The sequence below is a fragment of the Tachyglossus aculeatus genome, chromosome 1 (genome assembly GCF_015852505.1).
Source record: "Tachyglossus aculeatus isolate mTacAcu1 chromosome 1, mTacAcu1.pri, whole genome shotgun sequence".
NCBI classification, from domain to species: Eukaryota; Metazoa; Chordata; class Mammalia; order Monotremata; family Tachyglossidae; genus Tachyglossus; species Tachyglossus aculeatus.
The window spans coordinates 137900405-137920996 of NC_052066.1; the positions used below are offsets into that span (position 1 = coordinate 137900405).

The following is a 20592-nucleotide window of genomic DNA, read 5'->3' on the forward strand; positions in this document are numbered from 1 at the left end:
ATCAACCTCCTCGCTGACCTCCCTGCCTCCTGTTTCTCCTCTCTCCAGTCAATATTTCCCTCTCTTGCCTGGATCATTTTTCTTAAAAAAAAAAAACAAAACAAACAAAAAAGCCTCTCAGTTCATGTACCTCGTTCTCGCCTGTCCCGCCATCGACCCACGGCCCACGTCATCCCCCGGGCCTGGAATGCCCTCCCTCTGCCCATCCGCCAAGCTAGCTCTCTTCCTCCCTTCAAGGCCCTACTGAGAGCTCACCTCCTCCAGGAGGCCTTCCCAGACTGAGCCCCTTCCCTCCTCTTCCCCTCGTCCCCTTCTCCATCTCCCCATCTTACCTCCTTCCCTTCCCCACAGCACCTGTATACATGTATATATGTTTGTACATATTTATTACTCTATTTATTTATTTATTTTACTTGTACATATCTATTCTATTTATTTTACTTTGTTCGGATGTTTGGTTTTGTTCTCTGTCTCCCCCTTTTAGACTGTGAGCCCACTGTTGGGCAGGGACTGTCTCCATATGTTGCCAATTTGTACTTCCCAAGCACTTAGTACAGTGCTCTGCACACAGTAAGCGCTCAATAAATACGATTGATGATGATGATGATGCATCCCCTCTCTTCGTAAACCTTCAATGATTGCCCATCCACCTCCACATCAAACAGAGATGGACCGTGGCCTTTAAGACCCTCACTCAGCTATCCCCCTTCTCCTTACCTCACTTATCTTCTACATCCCAGCCCGCTCACTTTACTCCTCTAACACCAACATATTCTCCGCATCTCGATCTCATATGGTGGCCACTGACCCTTTACCCACATCATCCCGCTGGCCCAGAACTCCTTCCCCTTTCTTTCCAGCGGGCCTCCACTCCCCCTACCTTCAAAGCCCCAGTCAAATTATATCTCCCTCATGGTCTTACCTAATAAAACCCTCACCATTTCCCCTAGGTGCCCTCCCTTCTGCACTACCAATGCATTTGGGTCTGTAATCCTTAACCGCTTTGATTCTTTACCCCAACCCCACAGCCCTTAGGTACATATCCACCTGTAATTTTAAGGTCTGTTTCCCCCTCTCATCTGTAAGACCCTTGGCGGACAGAGACTGTGTCTACCAACTCTACTGCACTGCACATTCTCCCAAGAGATCACTACAGTGCTCTGCTCACAGTAAGCGTCAATAAATACGACTGTTTAATTTTATATTAACTAGAGTGGTATTGATCAGACCTGGCTTATTTTCTGATGAAGTACTTGAAATGATGAAAAACAAACAGGTAAAATAGCAAGTATCTGAATTTTTTAACCCCCAGATAATCCAAAAGTCCTATGAGTAGATAACAGAAAAATCCAGAACACTTGGAAAAAATGACCTACCCACAACAGCCATATTCCAACGTTTTCATTTATACCAATTTTTAATCTACTGAATGAGGTGTTATTCAAATTATCTTGAATATTTACTTTCTTCTAGTAAAGCAATAAAATTCTAAATTCTCCTGTCATCGGTTAAAATGAGTGCAAATGAGGCGAGGAACAGAAATAGTTGGTGTCTCTACTTCATACTTCCAGTACAAACTAAGTCACTGTTTTACCACTGGCCACTGAACACAGGGTGACTTAATGGAGAGAGCGCAGGCCTGGGAGTGTGAGGATCCAACTTCTAATCCCAGCTCTGCCACTTGCCTGCTGTGTGACCTTGGGTAAGTCACTTAACTTCTCAGGGCCTCAGCATCCTCATTGGTACTTGTTCTATAATAATAATAATAATGATGGCATTTATTGAGCACTTACTATGTGCAAAGCACTGTTCTAAGCACTGGGGTGGTTACAAGGTGATGAGGTTGTCCCACAGGGGATTCACAGTCTTCATCCCCATTTTACAGATGAGGTAACTGAGGCAAGGAGAAGTTAAGTGACTTGCCCAAAGTCACACGACTGACAATTGGCGGAGCCGGGATTTGAACCAATGACCCCTGACTCCAAAGCCCCACTTCTTATTTTTATTCTTCTTATTTTTACTTCTATCTTCTACTCAGAGTGTATCCCATGTGGGATAGGGACTGTGTCCAACCAGATTATCTTCTTATTTTTATTCTTCTTATTTTTACTTCTATCTTCTACTTAGAGTGTATCCCATGTGGGACAGGGACTGTGTCCAACCAGATTATCTTGTATCTACCTCAGTGCTTAGTACAATGCCTGGCACACTGTAAGGGTTTAACAAATACCATAATTGCTATATTATTATTATTATTATCATAATTGAAACACCAGGGAAACAGCAAGGCCTAGGGGAAACCACATGGGCCTGGGAATCAGAGGATCCAATTTGTACTTCCCAAGCGCTTAGTACAGTGCTCTGCACACAGTAAGCACTCAATAAATACGATTGATTGATTGATTGATCTGGGTTTTAATCCCGGCTCTGCCAAATGCTCTGCCAACTGCTAGCTGTGTGACCTTGGGCAAGTCACTTAAAATCTCTGTGCCTCAGTTTCCTCAACTGTAATGCCTGCTCTCCCTCCCACTTAAGACTGTGAGCCCCATGTGGGAGAGGGGCTGTGCCCAACTTAATTGACTTGTACCTACCCCAATGCTTAGAAAAGTGTTTTACACACTGTAAGTGCTTAACAACTACCACAAAACCAACAAAACGTCAAATCTAGATCTAGCCTCGTGTGAAAAGTTCATTTATAAATATGGAAGCTGCATTTATTAAGAACCATGAACTCATGAAAATTTGCACTCTAGTATTCAAGCTATAACCAAGGGCACAACTGCTTGTTCTGGCATCTTTACATCACATTCCTTCTGGACAGGTGAGTTTACGGAAGAACGGTCCTAATTCCACTAGTTTTCATTATCTGCAATTCCTGAATGAAAGCACATGATGCGGCAGGGCTGAGATAAAACGTGAGGATAAAATCACAAGGCAAGAAAAGCTGATCTGATCCTTCAGATTTCAACATACCATCCTCAGTACCATTTGCTGAGCAAGGACTGTATGCAGTACCCTCAACTAAATGCTTGGGGAACACAAAATTTTAAAAAATGCTGTCCTTGACCTTGCAGGGAATTTACCACCAGATTCCGCATCTCTATCTCAACGAGGCACTCGCAAAGCTTGGTAGAGCCAACTGCAGTAGGAGACGACTTTTTATGCGGCTGATACTGCGCACTTGGAATTAACAGGGAAAGCTGTACGTGCCGAAAATAACGGGAGGTTCAGGCAAAATTCAAATCGCTTTATGGATAGGATGCTGACGAGAGACCAAATTAGGAATATCGGAGGGAATTTGAGGGAAATTAGAACGGTGACATTGTTTGGAAGGTCACGGGACGAAAACGAGAAGCAATGTGGCGTAAAGGATAGAGCATGGCTCTGGAAGTTGGAAGGACCTGGGTTGTAATCCAGACTTCACCATTTGCCTGCTGTGTGACCTTGGGCAAGTCACGGAACTTCCCTGGGCCTCAGTTACCTCCTCTGAAAAGTGGGGATTAAGCCCCTTTGTGGGATATGGACTGCGTCCAACCTGTCCAACCAACCAGACTGAGCCCCTTCCTTCCTCTCCCCCTCGTCCCCCTCTTCATCCCCCCATCTTACCTCCTTCCCTTCCCCACAGCACCTGTACATATGGATATATGTTTGTACATATTCATTACTCTATTTATTTATTTTACTTGTACATATCTATTCTATTTATTTTATTTTGTTAGTATGTTCGGTTTTGTTCTCCGTCTCCCCCTTCTAGACTGTGAGCCCACTGTTGGGTAGGGACCGTCTCTACATGTTGCCAACTTGTACTCCCCAAGCGCTTAGTACAGTGCTCTGCACACAGTAAGCGCTCAATAAATACGATTGATTGACTGATTGATGAGCCTGTATCTATCTGAGGGCCTGGTACAGTAGTACAGTGCCTGACAGTGCTTAACATAAAAAAATGCCTGAGGAACTGTAATGATAGTCACGCCATGACCCCCTACTTGCTTTGCAATCGTAGTCGAAAGCTAGTGATGAATCTCTGCCTCGGAGCCTGGTCTGGCGCTTCCTGCTTGACATCCCCCTGCTCCAGGGAGTCTGAGACACCTCAGCCAACCGCTAGCTTGTAAGGCTGCGGCTGAGCTAATTTTAGCCTCTGGAACTAGGCTAAACTCAGACATGAATGCAACAGAGAGTCGCCGGATGGGTAAGGTGGGCCTCCACTGGGACTCCAAGTCCACTGGCAATGGGGGGGGCAAGGAATAATAATAATAATAATAATGGTATTTGTTAGGTGCTTACCACATGCCAAGTGCTGTGGTTAGATACAAGGTAATCAGGTTGTCCCACACGGGCCTCACAGTCTTAATCCCCATTTACAGATGAGGTAACTGAGGCACGGAGAGGTTAAGTGGCTTGCCCAAGGTCACCATCATCATCAATCGTATTTATTGAGCGCTTACTGTGTGCAGCGCACATCACGGCAGACAAGAGGCAGAGCCGGGATTAGACTCCAGATCCTCTGACTCCCAAACCTGGGCTCTTTTCACTGAAGGGAAGAGTTAATGGAAATGAGTAAGGAGGGATGGGGAAGTGGAAGCAGGACTCGGAGAAACAAATAAAGACGGAAAGGGGGCGGAGACAGAGAGGCTGGAAAGGTGGTGGCATATGACAGAAGGACAAAGACTAGAAGGACACGGCACAAGAAGGGGTCTTACTCATAGAGATCAGAATAATGCAGCCTAAAATAAGAAAAATGTCACTAAGCTTTATTAGACCAAATACTCCTTTTTTTTTTCCAAAGGCCAAGAGTTCTTCCTCAAGATATCTAAGCAGCCGGCTGCTGTCCCCAACTTCCAGAGGCTCTGAGAAGCCAGCATTTAAATGTGCTGCACTGATACTGTAATTCAAATGAGACTGCCCTGTTTGCAGAGTGAATGGCCAGCTGCTTGCAATTATTTAAGAGGGAAGCGTTATAAATTCAGAAACACCAAGTAAAATTCATTATGAAACTTACTAAGCGCTGGTGTGGATACAAGTTAACTGGGTTTGCACGCTGTCCCTATGCCACATAGGGCTCACATTCTTAATCTCTATCCATTACACAGAGGAGGTTAACTGAGGCCCAGGGAAGGTAACTGACTTGCCTGAGGTCATACAGCGGACAAGCTGAATAAGAACTCAGGTGCCCCTGACTCCAGGGCCTTTGCTCTATCCACTAAACCAATATCTTCTCAAATATCTTCTCAAAGATACTGCAAAGATAGGATTTGACATTGGAGTCTGGTGCCCTAAATTGAGTTGGGCTGCCTAAACTGAGATCTGTGATGTCAGGTACCAATTTAGCCAATTGCATAATTTGTAAACAGCTGAAAGGAGTAATATTACAGAAGAAACACTTGCCCTGCATAGGTTGTGGTAAACAAAAACGCTTTTTGAGACAAACTCTTACAATCGGAATGTTTTACGAATCTAATCACCTCCCACAGTTTATATTTAACTTAAAATGATCTAAAACTGGTTTCGGCCGTACTGCAGGGAAATCCTTTCAAACTGGAGGGGGCTCAGACACCAAAATCTGACTCAAACAGAGCTGCAGACTGTCCTACACTTTTTACCGGAGCACTCTCTAAAAGCCATTCCTAACAACAGTCATTGAGACCGCAAGGCATCTCAGGTCCACGTAAACTCAGTAACAGATGGAGTCATGAAAAATGTAGTCTGTGCTTCAGATAATAAAACTCAAAGAATTGGGATTACCCAAGTTCTCCCAGATACACTCTTTTTCAGGTGTTGATTTCTTAATTTACCTTAAAGGTAAAATTCAGCCCACTCTAATCTTCTACGGCATTAAGAGAGACTATTTAAACACTACTATACCTAAAATTTTAAGGAATGTTAGCAAATTTATTCATCCATACTGAAAGGAAGCATCACAAGAGAGAGAGGTCTCAATCAACGACATTCACTCGGTGATTTCTGTGTGCAGGGCACTGTACCAACAGCTTGGGAAAGGACAATAAAATAGCCTGAATAGAAAATCTGTGAAAATTGAGAGGAAATGCTGAGCAAGATACTGGTCCAGACACCTGAAACATGCCAATACCACTCTGCCTTCATTAAATCCATTAAAAAAAATTACCCTTCAACCACAGCAAAAAGATTTCTGAATAACTGAAAATATCACAGCCAACTCAAATCATCCATAACAATGGGGGACGGAGATAGATTGCATAAATGAACTCCAGAAATAATCCAGAAGCTTCCTTCCACCCAGACTCCTCGCTAAAGAAAAGCCACATCTATTGCCTTTTTTTTTGATGGCATTTATTAAGCGCTTACTATGTGCAAAGCACTGTTCTAAGCGCTGGGGAGGTTACAAGGTGATCAGGTTGTCCCACGGGGGGCTCACAGTCTTAATCCCCATTTTACAGATGAGGGAACTGAGGCCCAGAGAAGTGAAGTGGCTTGCCCAAAGTCACACAGCGGACAGTTGGCGGAGCCGGGATTTGAACCCATGACCTCTGACTCCAAAGCCCGTTACCCTTTCCACTGAGCCACGCTGCTTCTCTAAGCTTCCCTTCATTTCTTACCCCTGGAAGAGGCACTAATACCCAATTAAGCAGGCCCCAGACCAGCAAGGTGATGCAAGGTTCAGTCAATTGTATTTATAGAGAAGCAGCGTGGCTCACTGGAAAGAGCCTGGGCTTTGGAGTCAGAGGTCATGGGTTCGAATCCCTGGCTCCACCACAAGTCTGCTGTGTGACCTTGGGCAAGTCACTTAACTTCTCTGAGCCTCAGTTACCTCATCTGTAAAAATGGGAATTAAGACTGTGAGCCCCACGTGGGACAACTTGATCACACTGTATCCCCCCCAGCGCTTAGAACAGTGCTTTGCACGTAGTAAGCGCTTAACAAATGCCATCATTATTATTATTATTGAGCACTTACTGTGTGCAGAGCACTGTACTCAGCTCTTGGGAGAGGATGCTATAACAGTTGGCAGACACGGTCCCTGCCCACAATGAGCTTACAGTCGAGAAGAAAGGATTTCACCCAACATGGGACCTTAACTTTGAGTCCTATGCTCCACCGACTGAGCAGGAAGGCCTGTTTCCGTTATACATTTTTGGAGCGAGCAGGATGGCAGAAGCGGGGAACTATTCCGCTACCCCTCGTCGGCCTGGGTACGGGGGCATTTGGGGTCGGAGGGAAGGGATGGGCTCCTGTGTGCGTGTCGCCTTGAGCACGGAGGGGCTACAGCGGCTAGACTTCCTGCAGACACACGGACGAACCAACCCCCGTGCTTGAGGGGGAAGTGACTGTACCTGAAGACTGCCGGCATGTCTCACCATACACAAACCAGAAATTCAGCCCGGGATTAAATAAAGGAGTGGAGTGTACTTGGGAAAATGGTCAATCAATCAATCAATCGTATTTATTGAGCGCTTACTATGTGCAGAGCACTGTACTAAGCGCCTGGGAAGTACAAATTGGCAACATATAGAGACAGTCCCTACCCAACAGTGGGCTCACAGTCTAAAAGGGGGAGACAGAGAACAAAACCAAACATACTAACAAGATAAATAGAATAGATATGTACAAGTAAAATAGAGTAATAAATATGTACAAACATATATACATATATACAGGTGCTGTGGGGAAGGGAAGGAGGTAAGATGGGGGGGATGGAGAGGGGGACGAGGGGGAGAGGAAGGAAGGGGTTCAGTCTGGGAAAGCCTCTTGGAGGAGGTGAGCTCTCAGCAGGGCCTTGAAGGGAAGGGTCCACATGCCTAACAAAGAGGACAGTAAGTACATTAATGCCTATCTCACCTTCTCTAGACTGCAAGTTCACTGTAGGCAGGGAATGTGTTTATTGTTGCATTGTACTCTCTCAAAGGGCTTAACAGAGCATTCTGCACACAGTAAGCCCTCAATCAATAATAATAATAATGATGGCATTTATCAAGTGCTATGTGCCAAGCACTGTTCTAAGCACTGGGGTAGATACAAGGTGATCAGGTTGTCCCACGGGGGGCTCACAGTCTTAATCCCCACTTTACAGATGAGGTAACTGAGGGCCAGAGAAGTGACTTGCCCAAAGTCACACGGCTGACAATTGGCGGAGGCGGGATTTGAACCCATGACCTCTGACTCCAAAGCCCGTGCTCGTTCCACTGAGCCACGCTGCTTTGAATGAATGAATGAAATGAGAAAGTTTGTAATAAATTAAGAAGATCACCACATCCCTAAGGAAATACAGAACGGGGGAGGTGTGGGGTAATCAATCACCTTAAAACCGTCAAACACGAATCCTAACCAGATCTCGCCAATCTCGCCACTGCCAAAGGATTCTGGCCCCTAAAGCTGCTGAAACATTAAAATGGAAGCAGCAGCTCTCAGGAGCGAACTTTACATCTCCCCGTCATCCCTCCCACACCTTGCCTTTCCGTGGAAAACTTCCAAGTACCCACCCGCACCTTGCCTACTTAGCTTCTGAAAACTAAAGAGAAGGCCACTCAGGGTCAAAAATAAAATCAGACACTCTGAAACTTATTCTTAGTCACAACTCCGTGCACTCACTTGGCCACTTCCTTAATTCATTAAATTTCCACGGTGAGCAGGTGCTCCTCGAGCTAAAGGACAGCAAGAGCCAACACGGCAACCCTATCTCCCGGGAAGAAGCGACTGTCCCGATTTAGGGATGAAGGGACCTAAGTCAGCGGTGGCTGGAAGAAGAAAAAAGGCGGACCCGTGTTGGAGAAAGCTGCCAAACGCAAAGGGCACCAGTAGATGCCCGGCTATGTAGACACCAAGTCAGCAGCAGCCCAGACCTGAGATAACACCTGATTGCTACTACCCCCGGCCCCTTCATCCTTTTGGGTCAAAAGAATGATGACGATAATGACCAAAAAAAGGTTTTTCAAGTGCTTACAATGTGCCAACCGCTGTTCCAAGCACTGGGGCACAGGTAAGTGATGAGGTGACTTGTCCAAAAATCACGCCACAGGCGAGAGACGGGGCTTGGGTTTAGAGCTCCGGTCCTCTGGCTCGCAGGCTCAGGCTCTTTCCACTTTCGAAGCGAGACAATATTTGGGTACTATGGCTCACGGAGGAAAGGTGAAGGAGATGTGGAGCCTCTCTTTTAGACTGTGAGCCCACTGTTGGGTAGGGACTGTCTCTATATGTTGCCAACTTGTACTTCCCAAGCGCTTAGTACAGTGCTCTGCACACAGTAAGTGCTCAATAAATACGATTGATTGATTGATTGATTGATTGATTGATCCATCCTCCTAGTCCAAGGATAGGATAAGGATGCTTGTACAGATTTATTACTCTGTTTATTTTACTTGGACATATTTATTACCCTGTTTATTTTGTTAATGATGTGCAAATAGCTGTAATTCCATTTATTCTGACGGTTTTGACACCTGTCTACATGTTTTGTTTTGTTGTCTGTCTCCCCCTTCTAGACTGTGAGCCCATTGTTGGGTAGGGACCGTCTCTATATGTTGCCAACTTGTACTTCCTAAGCGCTTAGTACAGTGCTCTGCATACAGTAAGCACTCAATAAATACGATTGAATGAATGAATAGGGCTACTTTGGGGCAGGGGAATCCTGAAGACCAACAGATGACTGGTGACAAAGAGAACACTTCAAAATCCTGAAGAACGAGATCATCCTTAGGAAAAAGGGCTTCCAGGATCTACCTCAAAAAGAAAGGGAGGCCTTCCCAGTCTGAGCCCCTTCCTTCCTCTCCCCCTCGTCCCCCTCTCCATCCCATCTTACCTCCTTCCCTTCCCCACAGCACCTGTATATATGTATATATGTTTGTACATATTTATTACACTATTTATTTATTTTACCTGTACATATCTATTCTATTTATTTCATTTTGTTAGTATGTTTGGTTTTGTCTCCCCCTTTTAGACTGTGAGCCCACTGTTGAGTAGGGACTGTCTCTATATGTTGCTAATTTGTACTTCCCAAGTGCTTAGTACAGTGCTCTGCACACAGTAAGCGCTCAATAAATACGATTGATGATGATGATGAAAGGGACGGGTATCTTACAACTATCTTCTGGGACAGATGAAAAATCTAGGAAATCTAGACAAATCTAGGAAAAGAAGATCTTAAACTAGGTTGGCCAGGGATGGATCTACAAAGCCCAACTGGAAATGTCATTTGTATTGAGCTGGGAAAGACGGCACCTCTAGGGTGAGCCCAGAAATTCCCACAGGGGTGACATGGCAACAAAGAGGAAATCGGATGGGATAACTCAAGAAGGCAATCGGCATGAGAATAAGGAAGATTTGATTGATTCTTCCCAAGAGCGCCGTTCCATGACTTGATAGGACAGCATTACTGACTGGGTGTGGAACTAAAAGGATAGAAAATAAGTGGATAAAAAACAAGTGGTCATTAGGCAATGCCTTCGCTGAAAAGCCACAGGAAGAGCTTCTGGGAAAGTGTGAAAAATAACAAGAATGATGACGGTACCACGATAGAAACCACTACAGCTCTCCAAAGTGACTTCAGGCAAGTTCTGGTGGAAATAAAGGACTTTTCATTCATTCAATTCAGAGCACTGTGTGCAGAGCACTGTACTAAGCGCTTGGAAAGTACAATTCAACATTAGCTATTGCAATTTAAAAACTCTCCATCAATAAATGATAATCATTCAGTAGACCACCGATCAAAGAGTTGTTTAGACTGCACTGGAAACAATCTCCTAGTTTGGACAGCACTTATCTATAAATCTATATGATCTCTAAATTATTTATTTACATTAATGTTTGTCTCCAATAAACGGTAAACTCGTTGTGGGCAGGGAATGGGTCTACCAACTCCGATGCACTGTACTCTCCGAAGAGCTTAGTACAGTGCTCTGCACACAGTAAGCACTCGATAAAATCACCGATCGACTGATTAGACAGGGGACAACCAGAACATTCTTCTTAATTTAATGCTTACTAATATGAAAGAGTAAATCATACATAAAGATGGCAGAATTCCTTGGAAGGAAAGAGTATGAGATGATTAAATTCAAGACCTTAAAGAAAAGGAACACAGATGTTAGTGAGACAAAGAAAACCTTTACTAATATAAGAGTTAGTTCACCTCCTAACTGTCCCTCCTTTTCAATTCTCCTACTTTCAACCCACAACTCACGTTTCCCCAACCTGGAATACCATCTTCCCCTTAAGTGTCACCAAGCTATTTTCCTCCCTGACTTTGTATCTCTTCTAAAAGGTCATCTCCTCCACAAAGCATTAGAGAATATCGATCAGTGGTATTTATTAAGTGCTTACTGTGAGCAGAGTACTGTACTAAGTGTTCAGGAGGATAAAATACAACAGAGTTGGTAGACACATTCCCCACCCGCCACAAGCTTACAGTCTAGAGAAGCAGCGTGGCTCAGTGGAAAGAGAACGGGCTTGGGAGCCAGAGGTCATGGGTTCTAATCCCAACCCTGCCACTTGTCAGCTGTGTGACTTTGGGCAAGTCACTTAACTTCTCTGTGCCTCAGTTACCTCATCTGTAAAATGGGGATAAAGACTGTGAGCCCCACGTGGGACAACCTGACCACCTTGTATCCCCCCACACCCAGCGCTTAGAAAAGTGCTTCACACATAGTAAGAACTTAACAAATGCCATCATTATTATATTATTATGAGCTTACAGTCTACAATACTTTCAAGCTCCCAATCATAACTTCTCCAAGCTAACCCAGTATCCTCCTGTACTTACCTTTTATTTCATACTGATTTAATTAATGTATTTAACTGGGTTTCTGATTTGTATCTCCTCTCACTTTTAACTAGATTTAAAAAAAAAAAATCAATCTACATCTTCTTGCCTTCCTGCAGTATTTTAAGGTTCTTGAAGGCAGGGATTCTTCTGTACATTCATCCCCCATGTACCTAGTAAAGCACGTCGCATCCGATAAGTGCTCAGTAAATACAACAGATGAGTCCACAGAAAGGGAACCTTAACCTCCTCGCTTCGCTGCCAGCATCATCTTTCCAAAATAGCTTTCTGCACAAGGCTCCCCACTCATCAAAAACCACAGTCGGTTGCCTCGTCCCCTCAGCATCAAGGGGAAACTCCAGACCACTGGCTTTAAGGCACTCAATCAGCTCTCTACCTGCTACTTATCCAGCCCGTAATCTTTGTTCCTCTCAAGCTAACCGACTCACCGTGCCTCACTCTCACTCGCGTCCTTCCGCTAGCCTGGAAGGACCTCACCTTTTAAACCCGACTGACCAGAGCTTTCCCCCATCTTTAAAACCTTCCTGAAATCCCATCTCCTGGAGGAGGCCTTCGCCAAGGAATCTCTCCCATCCCCTCTCTCTGCCCACCTGTCGGCTCTTTGGCCATACACGTGTGCATTCACAGCCTCCCAGATGATTTACACACGACTCTAACGTATCTTATTCCTTAAGCACTACATTATACGCATTTCCTTTTCATCCTAACTACAAACTATTCTGTCTGGCTCCTCGCTAGATTGCAAATCCCTTGAAGGCAGGGGTCGTGACCACACCACACTCTCCCAAATCCTTTGGCACAGTGCTCTGCACACAGCAGATGTCCAACAAATACTGATTTACAAAGCCAAAGAGGCGAAGGAAAAAGCCCCCTCCCCGCCGCCACCAACATCCCCGATGCCGAAAGTTCGTTGTTCTACAAGAACGTGACTAAACTCTCCCCGGGGACCTTGCTTAGATGGCCCGGCTAATGGTCCTGATTAAACTGACTTGAAATCCACGCGCGCCTTCCCATATCCCCCGCAGATTTCGGTAAAGGGCACTCGAGCCCCCAAATCCAGCCTACCTTTGGTGCACGCGCACAGCCTGTCCGTGCCCGAGCAGTAGATCACAGACACGAACGTGTCCTGCTCTTCAGTGCCCTCCTTTTTCGGAGGCTCCACTTTGGCCAAAATGTCGAAGTTCGAAAGGTCTAAGATTTTTACGTAGCCTCCCTGAGTAGTGATCACCAGGTGTCCAAGAGTCGAGAGCGATTTTTTCTCCCGCTCGCTGCCGTTCTTAGCCATCAGCTGCATCTCCTCGGTGGGCTCCTCACAGTCGTCCTCTCGGTTATCCAATATATCCGGCGGGAGCAAAATGAGCGAGGTAATTGTGTCCTGGGGATCTTTGATATGCTGGATCTTGATGGGCTCCTCCTCCAGGGTGACGATCCGGGTGGCGTAGTTCATTTTGTACAGCACGAGATAGCCGCCGCTCACGCTCCTCTGCTCGGGCTGAATGATTAAAGGGGTCTGCGCGTCCGCAGGAGATTCGTGCTGGATCACGTCGATCCCCGTGCCGTTGGCCACCGCCATACTGGGCTCCAGCTCGCCCTTCCTTCGGTTGCACAGCGCCGAGTTTAATTTGTTTAAATTATTCAAGGCCTCCACTTGATTTATTGCACTCAGGGACTCGACGGGGCAAGTCCGCAGCCCCACCAGCAAGTGAACTCCGTCCGCGCACGGGGTGATGGAGTCAACGCAGAGGTTCTCCTCCTCCGCGAACTTTGGCAACCGCAAACACTGAACCAGGGTCCCGGGCTTGGGAAACACGGCATTCCACTTGTCGGAGTCCGGAGAGGCGAGGCTGGCCGCCGCGTCGGCGAACTGCTGGATGTACGTCACGGGGGGGGTCCTGCAACAGCAGCTGCTCCTGGCTGTCCAGCTCCATCTCGATGATCTGCGGCACCGTGAAACCGTCGTCGTGTAAACTTTTGCTCATGATGTTGTTCATCTGCGAGAAGATCTTCCCCGCCTTTTCGTCGGACTCCTTGATGCTGTACAGGAGCAAGATGGGCAAAGTCCTCCTCACCAGAGGGGAGTTCAGTTCGGAATTAGTGCAGGACTCGTTGTCGGTTGACCCTTGCTCCGATACGCTTTCGCCCCGCGTCCGACTTAAGCCATCCAGCGACCTCTGAGAGTTACTGCTGATGGGGGAGGTGGCGGGAGATTTGTAAGTCAACAGACCTCCAGCTAACAAGCAGGGAAAGGGAATGGTGGGTTGTTCCAGGTGCTTCTCCTTCGGCTTTTCGCTCTTACAGTTGGCTAAACAGGGGTTTGCCCCTAGTTCTTCGAGATCCTTAACCGTATCTTCAAGGACATTGGCCACAATCTCCCACTGAAGTTTCTCGGGCTGCTGGAGGATGCTCAGGGATGTTATATCCAGGCTCACCTCCATGGCTTCCTTCTGGGACGTATGCCCTGAAAGATAAGGCAGTGGGTTACGCACAGGAGGGTGGAGCCCGAAAAGTTGACGCGATAATAATAATAATAATGGTATCTGTTAAGCACTTACTATGTGCCAAGCACTGTTTTGGGCACTGGGGGAGATACAAGGTAACCAGGTTGTCCCACGTGGGGCTCACAGTCTTAATCCCCATTTTACAGATGAGGTCACTGAGGCACAGAGAAGTGACTTGCCCAAAAGCACAAAGCGGCGGAGCCAGGATCAGAACCCATGACCTCTGACTCCCAAGCTCGTGCTCTTTCCACTGAGCCACGCTGCTTCTCTGCTATAGAATTTTTACTCCATGGTCTATGATAAGAGAGAGACTAAGAGATGGGGAAAGTATTCCAAAAGGCCCTATCTTCAAAATGGTATTAAAATTTAAAATGGGATGATCTCGGACTCCTTTTCATTCATTCATTCAATCGTATTTATTGGGCGCTTACTGTGTGCAGAGCACTGTAGTAAGCGCTTGGGAAGTACAAGTCGGCAACATCTAGAGACGGTCCCTACCCAACAACGGGCTCACAGTCTAGAAGGGGGAGACAGACAACAAAACAAAACTTGTGGACAGGTGTCAAGTCATCAGAATAAATAGAACTAAAGCTAGATGCACATCATTAACAAAATAAATAGAATCGTAAATATGTTCAAGTAAAATAAATAGAGTAATAAATCTGTACAAACATATATACAGGTGTAGTGGGGAGGGGAAGGAGGTAAGGCCGGGGGGATGGGGAGGAGGAGAGGAAAAAGGGGGGCTCAGTCTGGGAAGGCCTCCTGGAGGAGGTGAGCTCTCAGTAGGGCTTTGAAGGGGGGAAGAGAGCTAGCATTCAAAATTCACATTTCCCTTCAACATTACTGAAGGGTTTGATGGGTTTTTTGGGTTTTTTAATCCCAGAATCCCACATCTTGAGATAGCCAGGCTACAAAAACATCAGATAATCTCTTGGCTATCCCTATGAAACCTCTGATCACATCTCTATAATTTATATTGTCACTGCCAGGAGACGCATCACTGTCATAAGTAACGTCAAAAGAGACGATAAAAATCTTGCATACCGGTTAGGAGCTGTAGGCTAATAAATAACATGAACACATCCGCATGGTTAAAATGCAGAGTTGTACAGAGCCAAATTCCAAAGTATTAATCGTAAAAAAAAAGTCTCCTTTGCAATTAGACCGTAAGCTCCTTGTGGGCAGGGAAAGTGTCTGTTATTTCGTTGTGTTGTAGTCTCTCAAACACAGTACAGTGCCCTGCACAAACAGTGGAAACAGCACAGGCTTTGGAGTCAGAGGTCATGGGTTCAAATCCCGGCTCCGCCAACTGTCAGCTGTGTGACTTTGGGCAAGTCACTTCACTTTTCTGTGCCTCAGTTACCTCATCTGTCAAATGGGGATTAAGACTGTGAGCCCCACTGGGACAACCTGATCACCTTGTAACCACCCCAGCGCTTAGAACAGTGTTTTGCACATAGTAAGTGCTTAACAAGTACCATCAATATAATATATACGATCGATTAATCGAATGATCTCCAAAAGCACACAAATCAACAAGTCATTTCAAATCCCACAAATAAAACCCACTTTTCACCATCAAAATATTTCAATTACAGAACTGCACTCCCAAGTCTGTGAGCGGAAGTGTAGACCTCATACTCTCAGCGTGTGCCACAAGAGAGCACAAATTGCCACAACTGTATTACTGATGTGCATATATCCATAATTCTATTTATCTATTTTGATGGTATTGATGCCTGTCTACTTGTTTTGTTGTCTGTCTCCCGCTTCTAGACTGTGAGCCCACTGTCGGGTAGGGACCGTCTCTATCGGTTGCTGAATGGCACTTTCCAAGCGCTTAGCACAGTGCTCTGCACACGGTAAGCGCTCAATAAATACGATTGAATGAATTGAGTGAATGAATGAATGAATGGAAGGGGTTTCTCTAGGATGAGTTACTTGGGATGGCATTTTGTCCACGTTTTGGCAGCTCTTCAAAGGGACTCTGGGCAGTTGCATTCTTCCCTCAAAGTGCAGCAAGAAATTGACAAGTGCCGCTATCATCATCATCAATCGTATTTATTGAGCGCTTACTATGTGCAGAGCACTGTACTAAGCGCTTGGGAAGTATGACATTCAGTTGAGCGCTCTCCTGGCACCGAGAGAAGGCCACATGTGGAGAGCTTTTTGGCCGCGTGCAGGCTCCGGCTGGCGACCTTGGAGGGCCAGCTCACTTGGGTATCAGATAAAGTCAAGAGCCAAATCAACTGCAGGATTGGAGAAAGGGGAAATGAACATTCTGGGAAGGGGTGCCTGTTTACTGGTCTATTGTCCTCTCCCAAGCGCTTAGTACAGTGCTCTGCGCACAGTAAGCGCTCAATAAATATGATTGAATGACTGAATATTTGCTAGACTAGGTGAAGTGACAAACTTGAAAGTCTGGTCACGGCAGGAGGCTCACCAATGCATCCCTCTCTTCCCTATTCACCCGTAGTCCCTCATTCTTTAAGTGGGGAGGTAGGCGTGATGCTGAATCATCAATCGTATTTATCATCAATCGTATTTATTGAGCGCTTACTATGTGCAGAGCTGAATATAGGGAGTGTGTCTGTTTACTGTTCTGCTCTACTCTCCCAAGCACTTAGTACAAGCTCTGCACACAGGAAGCGCTCAATAAATACGGTCGAATGAATGAACGAAAGAAAGAAAGAGCGGTTAAGACCCAAGGTAAAGACATATCTGAGGTTTGCCTCGGGTCTTGCCCTCTTGGCTCCTAAGCCTCTGCCTCCCACCGCTCAGAAGCTGAGGCTTATGTCATGAACTTATGTCATGGAGAAGCAGCGTGGCTCAGTGGAAAAGAGCCCGGGCTTTGGAGTCAGCGGTCATGGGTTCAAATCCCGGCTCTGCCCACTGTCGGCTGCGTGACTTTGGGCAGGTCACTTCACTTCTCTGTGCCTCAGTTCCCCCATCTGTAAAATGGGGATTGACTGTGAGCCCTCCGTGGGACAACCTGATTACCTTGTATCCCCCAGCGCTTAGAACAGTGCTTTGCACATAGTAAGCGCTTAATAAATGCCATTATTATTATTATTATTATGAACTCCGAGGTCATAATCAATCAATCGTATTTATTGAGCGCTTACTGTGTGCAGAGCACTGTACTAAGCGCTTGGGAAGTACAAGCTGGCAACATATAGAGACAGTCTCTACCCAACAGTGGGCTCACAGTCTAAAAGGGGGAGACAGAGAACAAAACCAAACATACTAACAAAATAAAATAAATAGAAGAGATATGTACAAGTAAAATAGAGTAATAATAAATAGAGTAATAATAAATAGAGTAATAATAAATAAATAGAGTAATAATAAATAGAGTAATAATAGAGTAATAATAAATAGAGTAATAATAGAGTAATAATAAATAGAGTAATAATAGAGTAATAATAAATAGAGTAATAATAAATAGAGTAATACAGTCATAAGAGCCATATTGGAAGACAAATGATATTGTTATTTTGGGGAAAGCCCAGGTTAAACTGAGGTTTAGTGCTGGGCATGGGTAAACAACGGTTAAGCCGGATTGCATTTCGAAAGTCCTTTCTTCTTGATCTCTGTTTCTGCTGTCTTTACTCTCTTTCAGCTAAACGTCAGTAATGGCTATGCCTAAATCTTCTCTGCACAAAATAACGATTTGTACTTGTAACCTTCTTTTCCTATAGGGACTGGGGCCTGGGCCACCCATCTCCGTACCCTCACAAACTCTGGGGAATCCAAGCTATGCCGGTGAGGAGGGAGCCGGGGCTTTTGGCTTTCCGCTTTCTGTCGGCAGCCAGTTGCTGAGGCTGCACGGAGACAGGGCAGCAGCTAACCACCCGCAAAGTTACCCGTGTGGCTCTTGGCGGTTCAAATCCAAGAAGACGCGGGCTGGTCGCGGCTCACTATCTGAGAAACTTCAGGATGTATCGGCTAGAGCTGTCTGGAGGCAGATAGGGAAGGATGAGTAGTCCGAATGGCTCGCTTTCCTCCAGATGGGCTTGCTCAGGAAGGGGGACTAGAAATCCTGGGATTCAAGACACCCTGATCAAGCCCAAAGCTTTCCAAACCCATCCATCAATGGTAATTTATAAAGGGATTACTGTGTGCAGAGCACAGTGCTAAGCACTTGGGAAAGAACAATACAACAGAGTTGACAGACACAATCCCTGCCCTCAATCAATCGTATTTATTGAGCGCTTACTGTGTGCAGAGCACTGTACTAAGCGCTTGGGAAGTACAAGCTGGCAACATATAGAGACAGTTCCTACCCAACAGTGGGCTCACAGTCTAAAAGACTCTTCCCTCAAGGGAGAAGCAATATGGCCCAGTGGAAAGAATACGGGCCCGGGGGTCAGAGGACCTAGGTTCTAATCCCGATTCCACCACTTTGCTGTGTGACCTTGCGTAAGTCACTTCACTGCTCTGGGCCACAGTTAACTCATCTGTAAAATGGGGATTATAACTTCCTCCCTCCAATTTAGACCAAGTCCTACGAGGGACAGAGACTGTGTCCAACATGATAAACTTGTACCTACCCCAGTGTTTAAAACAGTGCTTGACACATAGTATGCGCCTAATAAGCAGCAGCATGGCCTAGTGGACAGAGCACGGGCCTGGGAGACAGAGGACGTGGGTTCTAATCCCGACTCGGCCACTTGTCTGCTCTGTGACCTTGTGCAAGTCGCTTAACTTCTCTGTGCCTCAGTTTCCACATCTGCACAAAGGAGATTCAATACCTGTTCTCCCTCCTCCTTGGCTGTGAGCCCCATGCGGGACAGTGACTGTATCTGGCCTGACTAACCAGTACCTACCCCAGCGCTTACAACGGCACTTGGGCACATAGTAAAAGCGCTGAACAGATACCATAAAAAAAAAAGGAGAGAAACGTGAGGGCTTTAATAATTCCTTCTCAAATCTTTTCATTTTCAGGGGAAACAGGGCTCATTATTGGCACATTTTATACTACATCATTCAGTTAGTGACCTCAGTAGAAAAATCCAATTCCATACCAATAGGTAAGACTACACAGACACAGAAGTCTTACCACCCGTATTATAAGTTATGCCCTGAACACCAACACTGTGCCTTCTTTGGCATTTAGTTTATCCTCATCATGATGGAAATTCTGCCCCGTTTTGCAGGCACCAACTTTAACACACTATCCCAAATTGCCTTTAAAATTACTGTGCCACTACAGGAAGGAGAAAAGAATCGAGGGCCAAGAAAGGGGGTCCAAATGAGGCAGGGTAGGTAGCATCGCCAAGGGCAAACTAGCACCTTTAACATGCCCAGAAGACTATCATGAGGCAGGTCATGAAGTAAAATAAAATAATGACCACGCAAGGGGTGGTTATGCAATGTGGGGAAGATCATAACCCTGTTTTCCTTCCTCTCCCATCCTATTCTGCCTTTGTTCATGTCTGTTCTCTTGTGCACCTCCATACATTGTGGACTTCGGGATGGAGGAGAGAGTGCAACTAAGAGCTACTGACTGTAATAAAGGATCGCACTTCTGAAGGACAGTTTGGTGTGGACGAGGAGAGGTTGAAATAAATGGTGAAAACGACAATTCTGGACTATCTGTGAATTTTGATTATCCTCCAGTCCATCTAGAATTCAAAAGTAGGCTGCAGTCATTTATTTAAATGTATATAGCTGGTTCTATGTATGCTTAAATACAGCAATTAGCTCATTTTTAAGAATTTTATATTCTTGTACAAACAAGAAAATGAAAGATTACCCCTTTTCTTGTACAAGCAAGAAAATGAAAGATAATCCCCAGACTGACAACTACACACTTAACTGAAAAACCTGTGACTGCTCACACTGATGCATGACTATCTTCAAAAATTAATGTTAAAAGTGTTGAGAATTGATGCTGCTTGCACATGATAGTATCGCTCCTTTTAGACCATCGTCTCAGTTTATCCACCCTTCCGTACCTTTTTAGATTTATTAAAAATGCACTTTTGTTTCATGTCCTTTACCTCTGAGCCTCTAAAAATACCAGGTACTTTTTCCAAGAACATTGTATGCTTAAACGGGTGATCAATCTGTCATCCTTACAAAACTAGACTCATTGAATTGTAAGGAAAAAACGGCTAGTGAATCACTGGTTATGAAGTGTTCAGATATCGGGGTTAAAAAGATCAGTATTAATTTCATAATATCTGGTTTGGCTCTTATATAGCTCTGTTACTCACTGCCCTTCACTTGTTGAGCCAGGGATTCTCTTAGGTGAGTAAATGATCGGTGATAAGGCGATATTAAGTAAATACAGACATCTGGAAGTGCTATTTATTCCCAAAATGTAATCCC

The 20592-nt window shown here is 45.3% G+C and overlaps 1 protein-coding gene across 1 annotated transcript in view; it reads right to left on the reverse strand.

Moving 5' to 3' along the window:
* Window positions 1–20592, reverse strand: part of BIRC6 (baculoviral IAP repeat containing 6) — a 367036-nt gene that overhangs the window by 272574 nt on the left and 73870 nt on the right. Inside the window, 2 exon segments of the mRNA XM_038745922.1 lie at window positions 12821–13643; window positions 13645–14213. Coding sequence (XP_038601850.1) covers window positions 12821–13643; window positions 13645–14213 — 1392 coding nt within the window.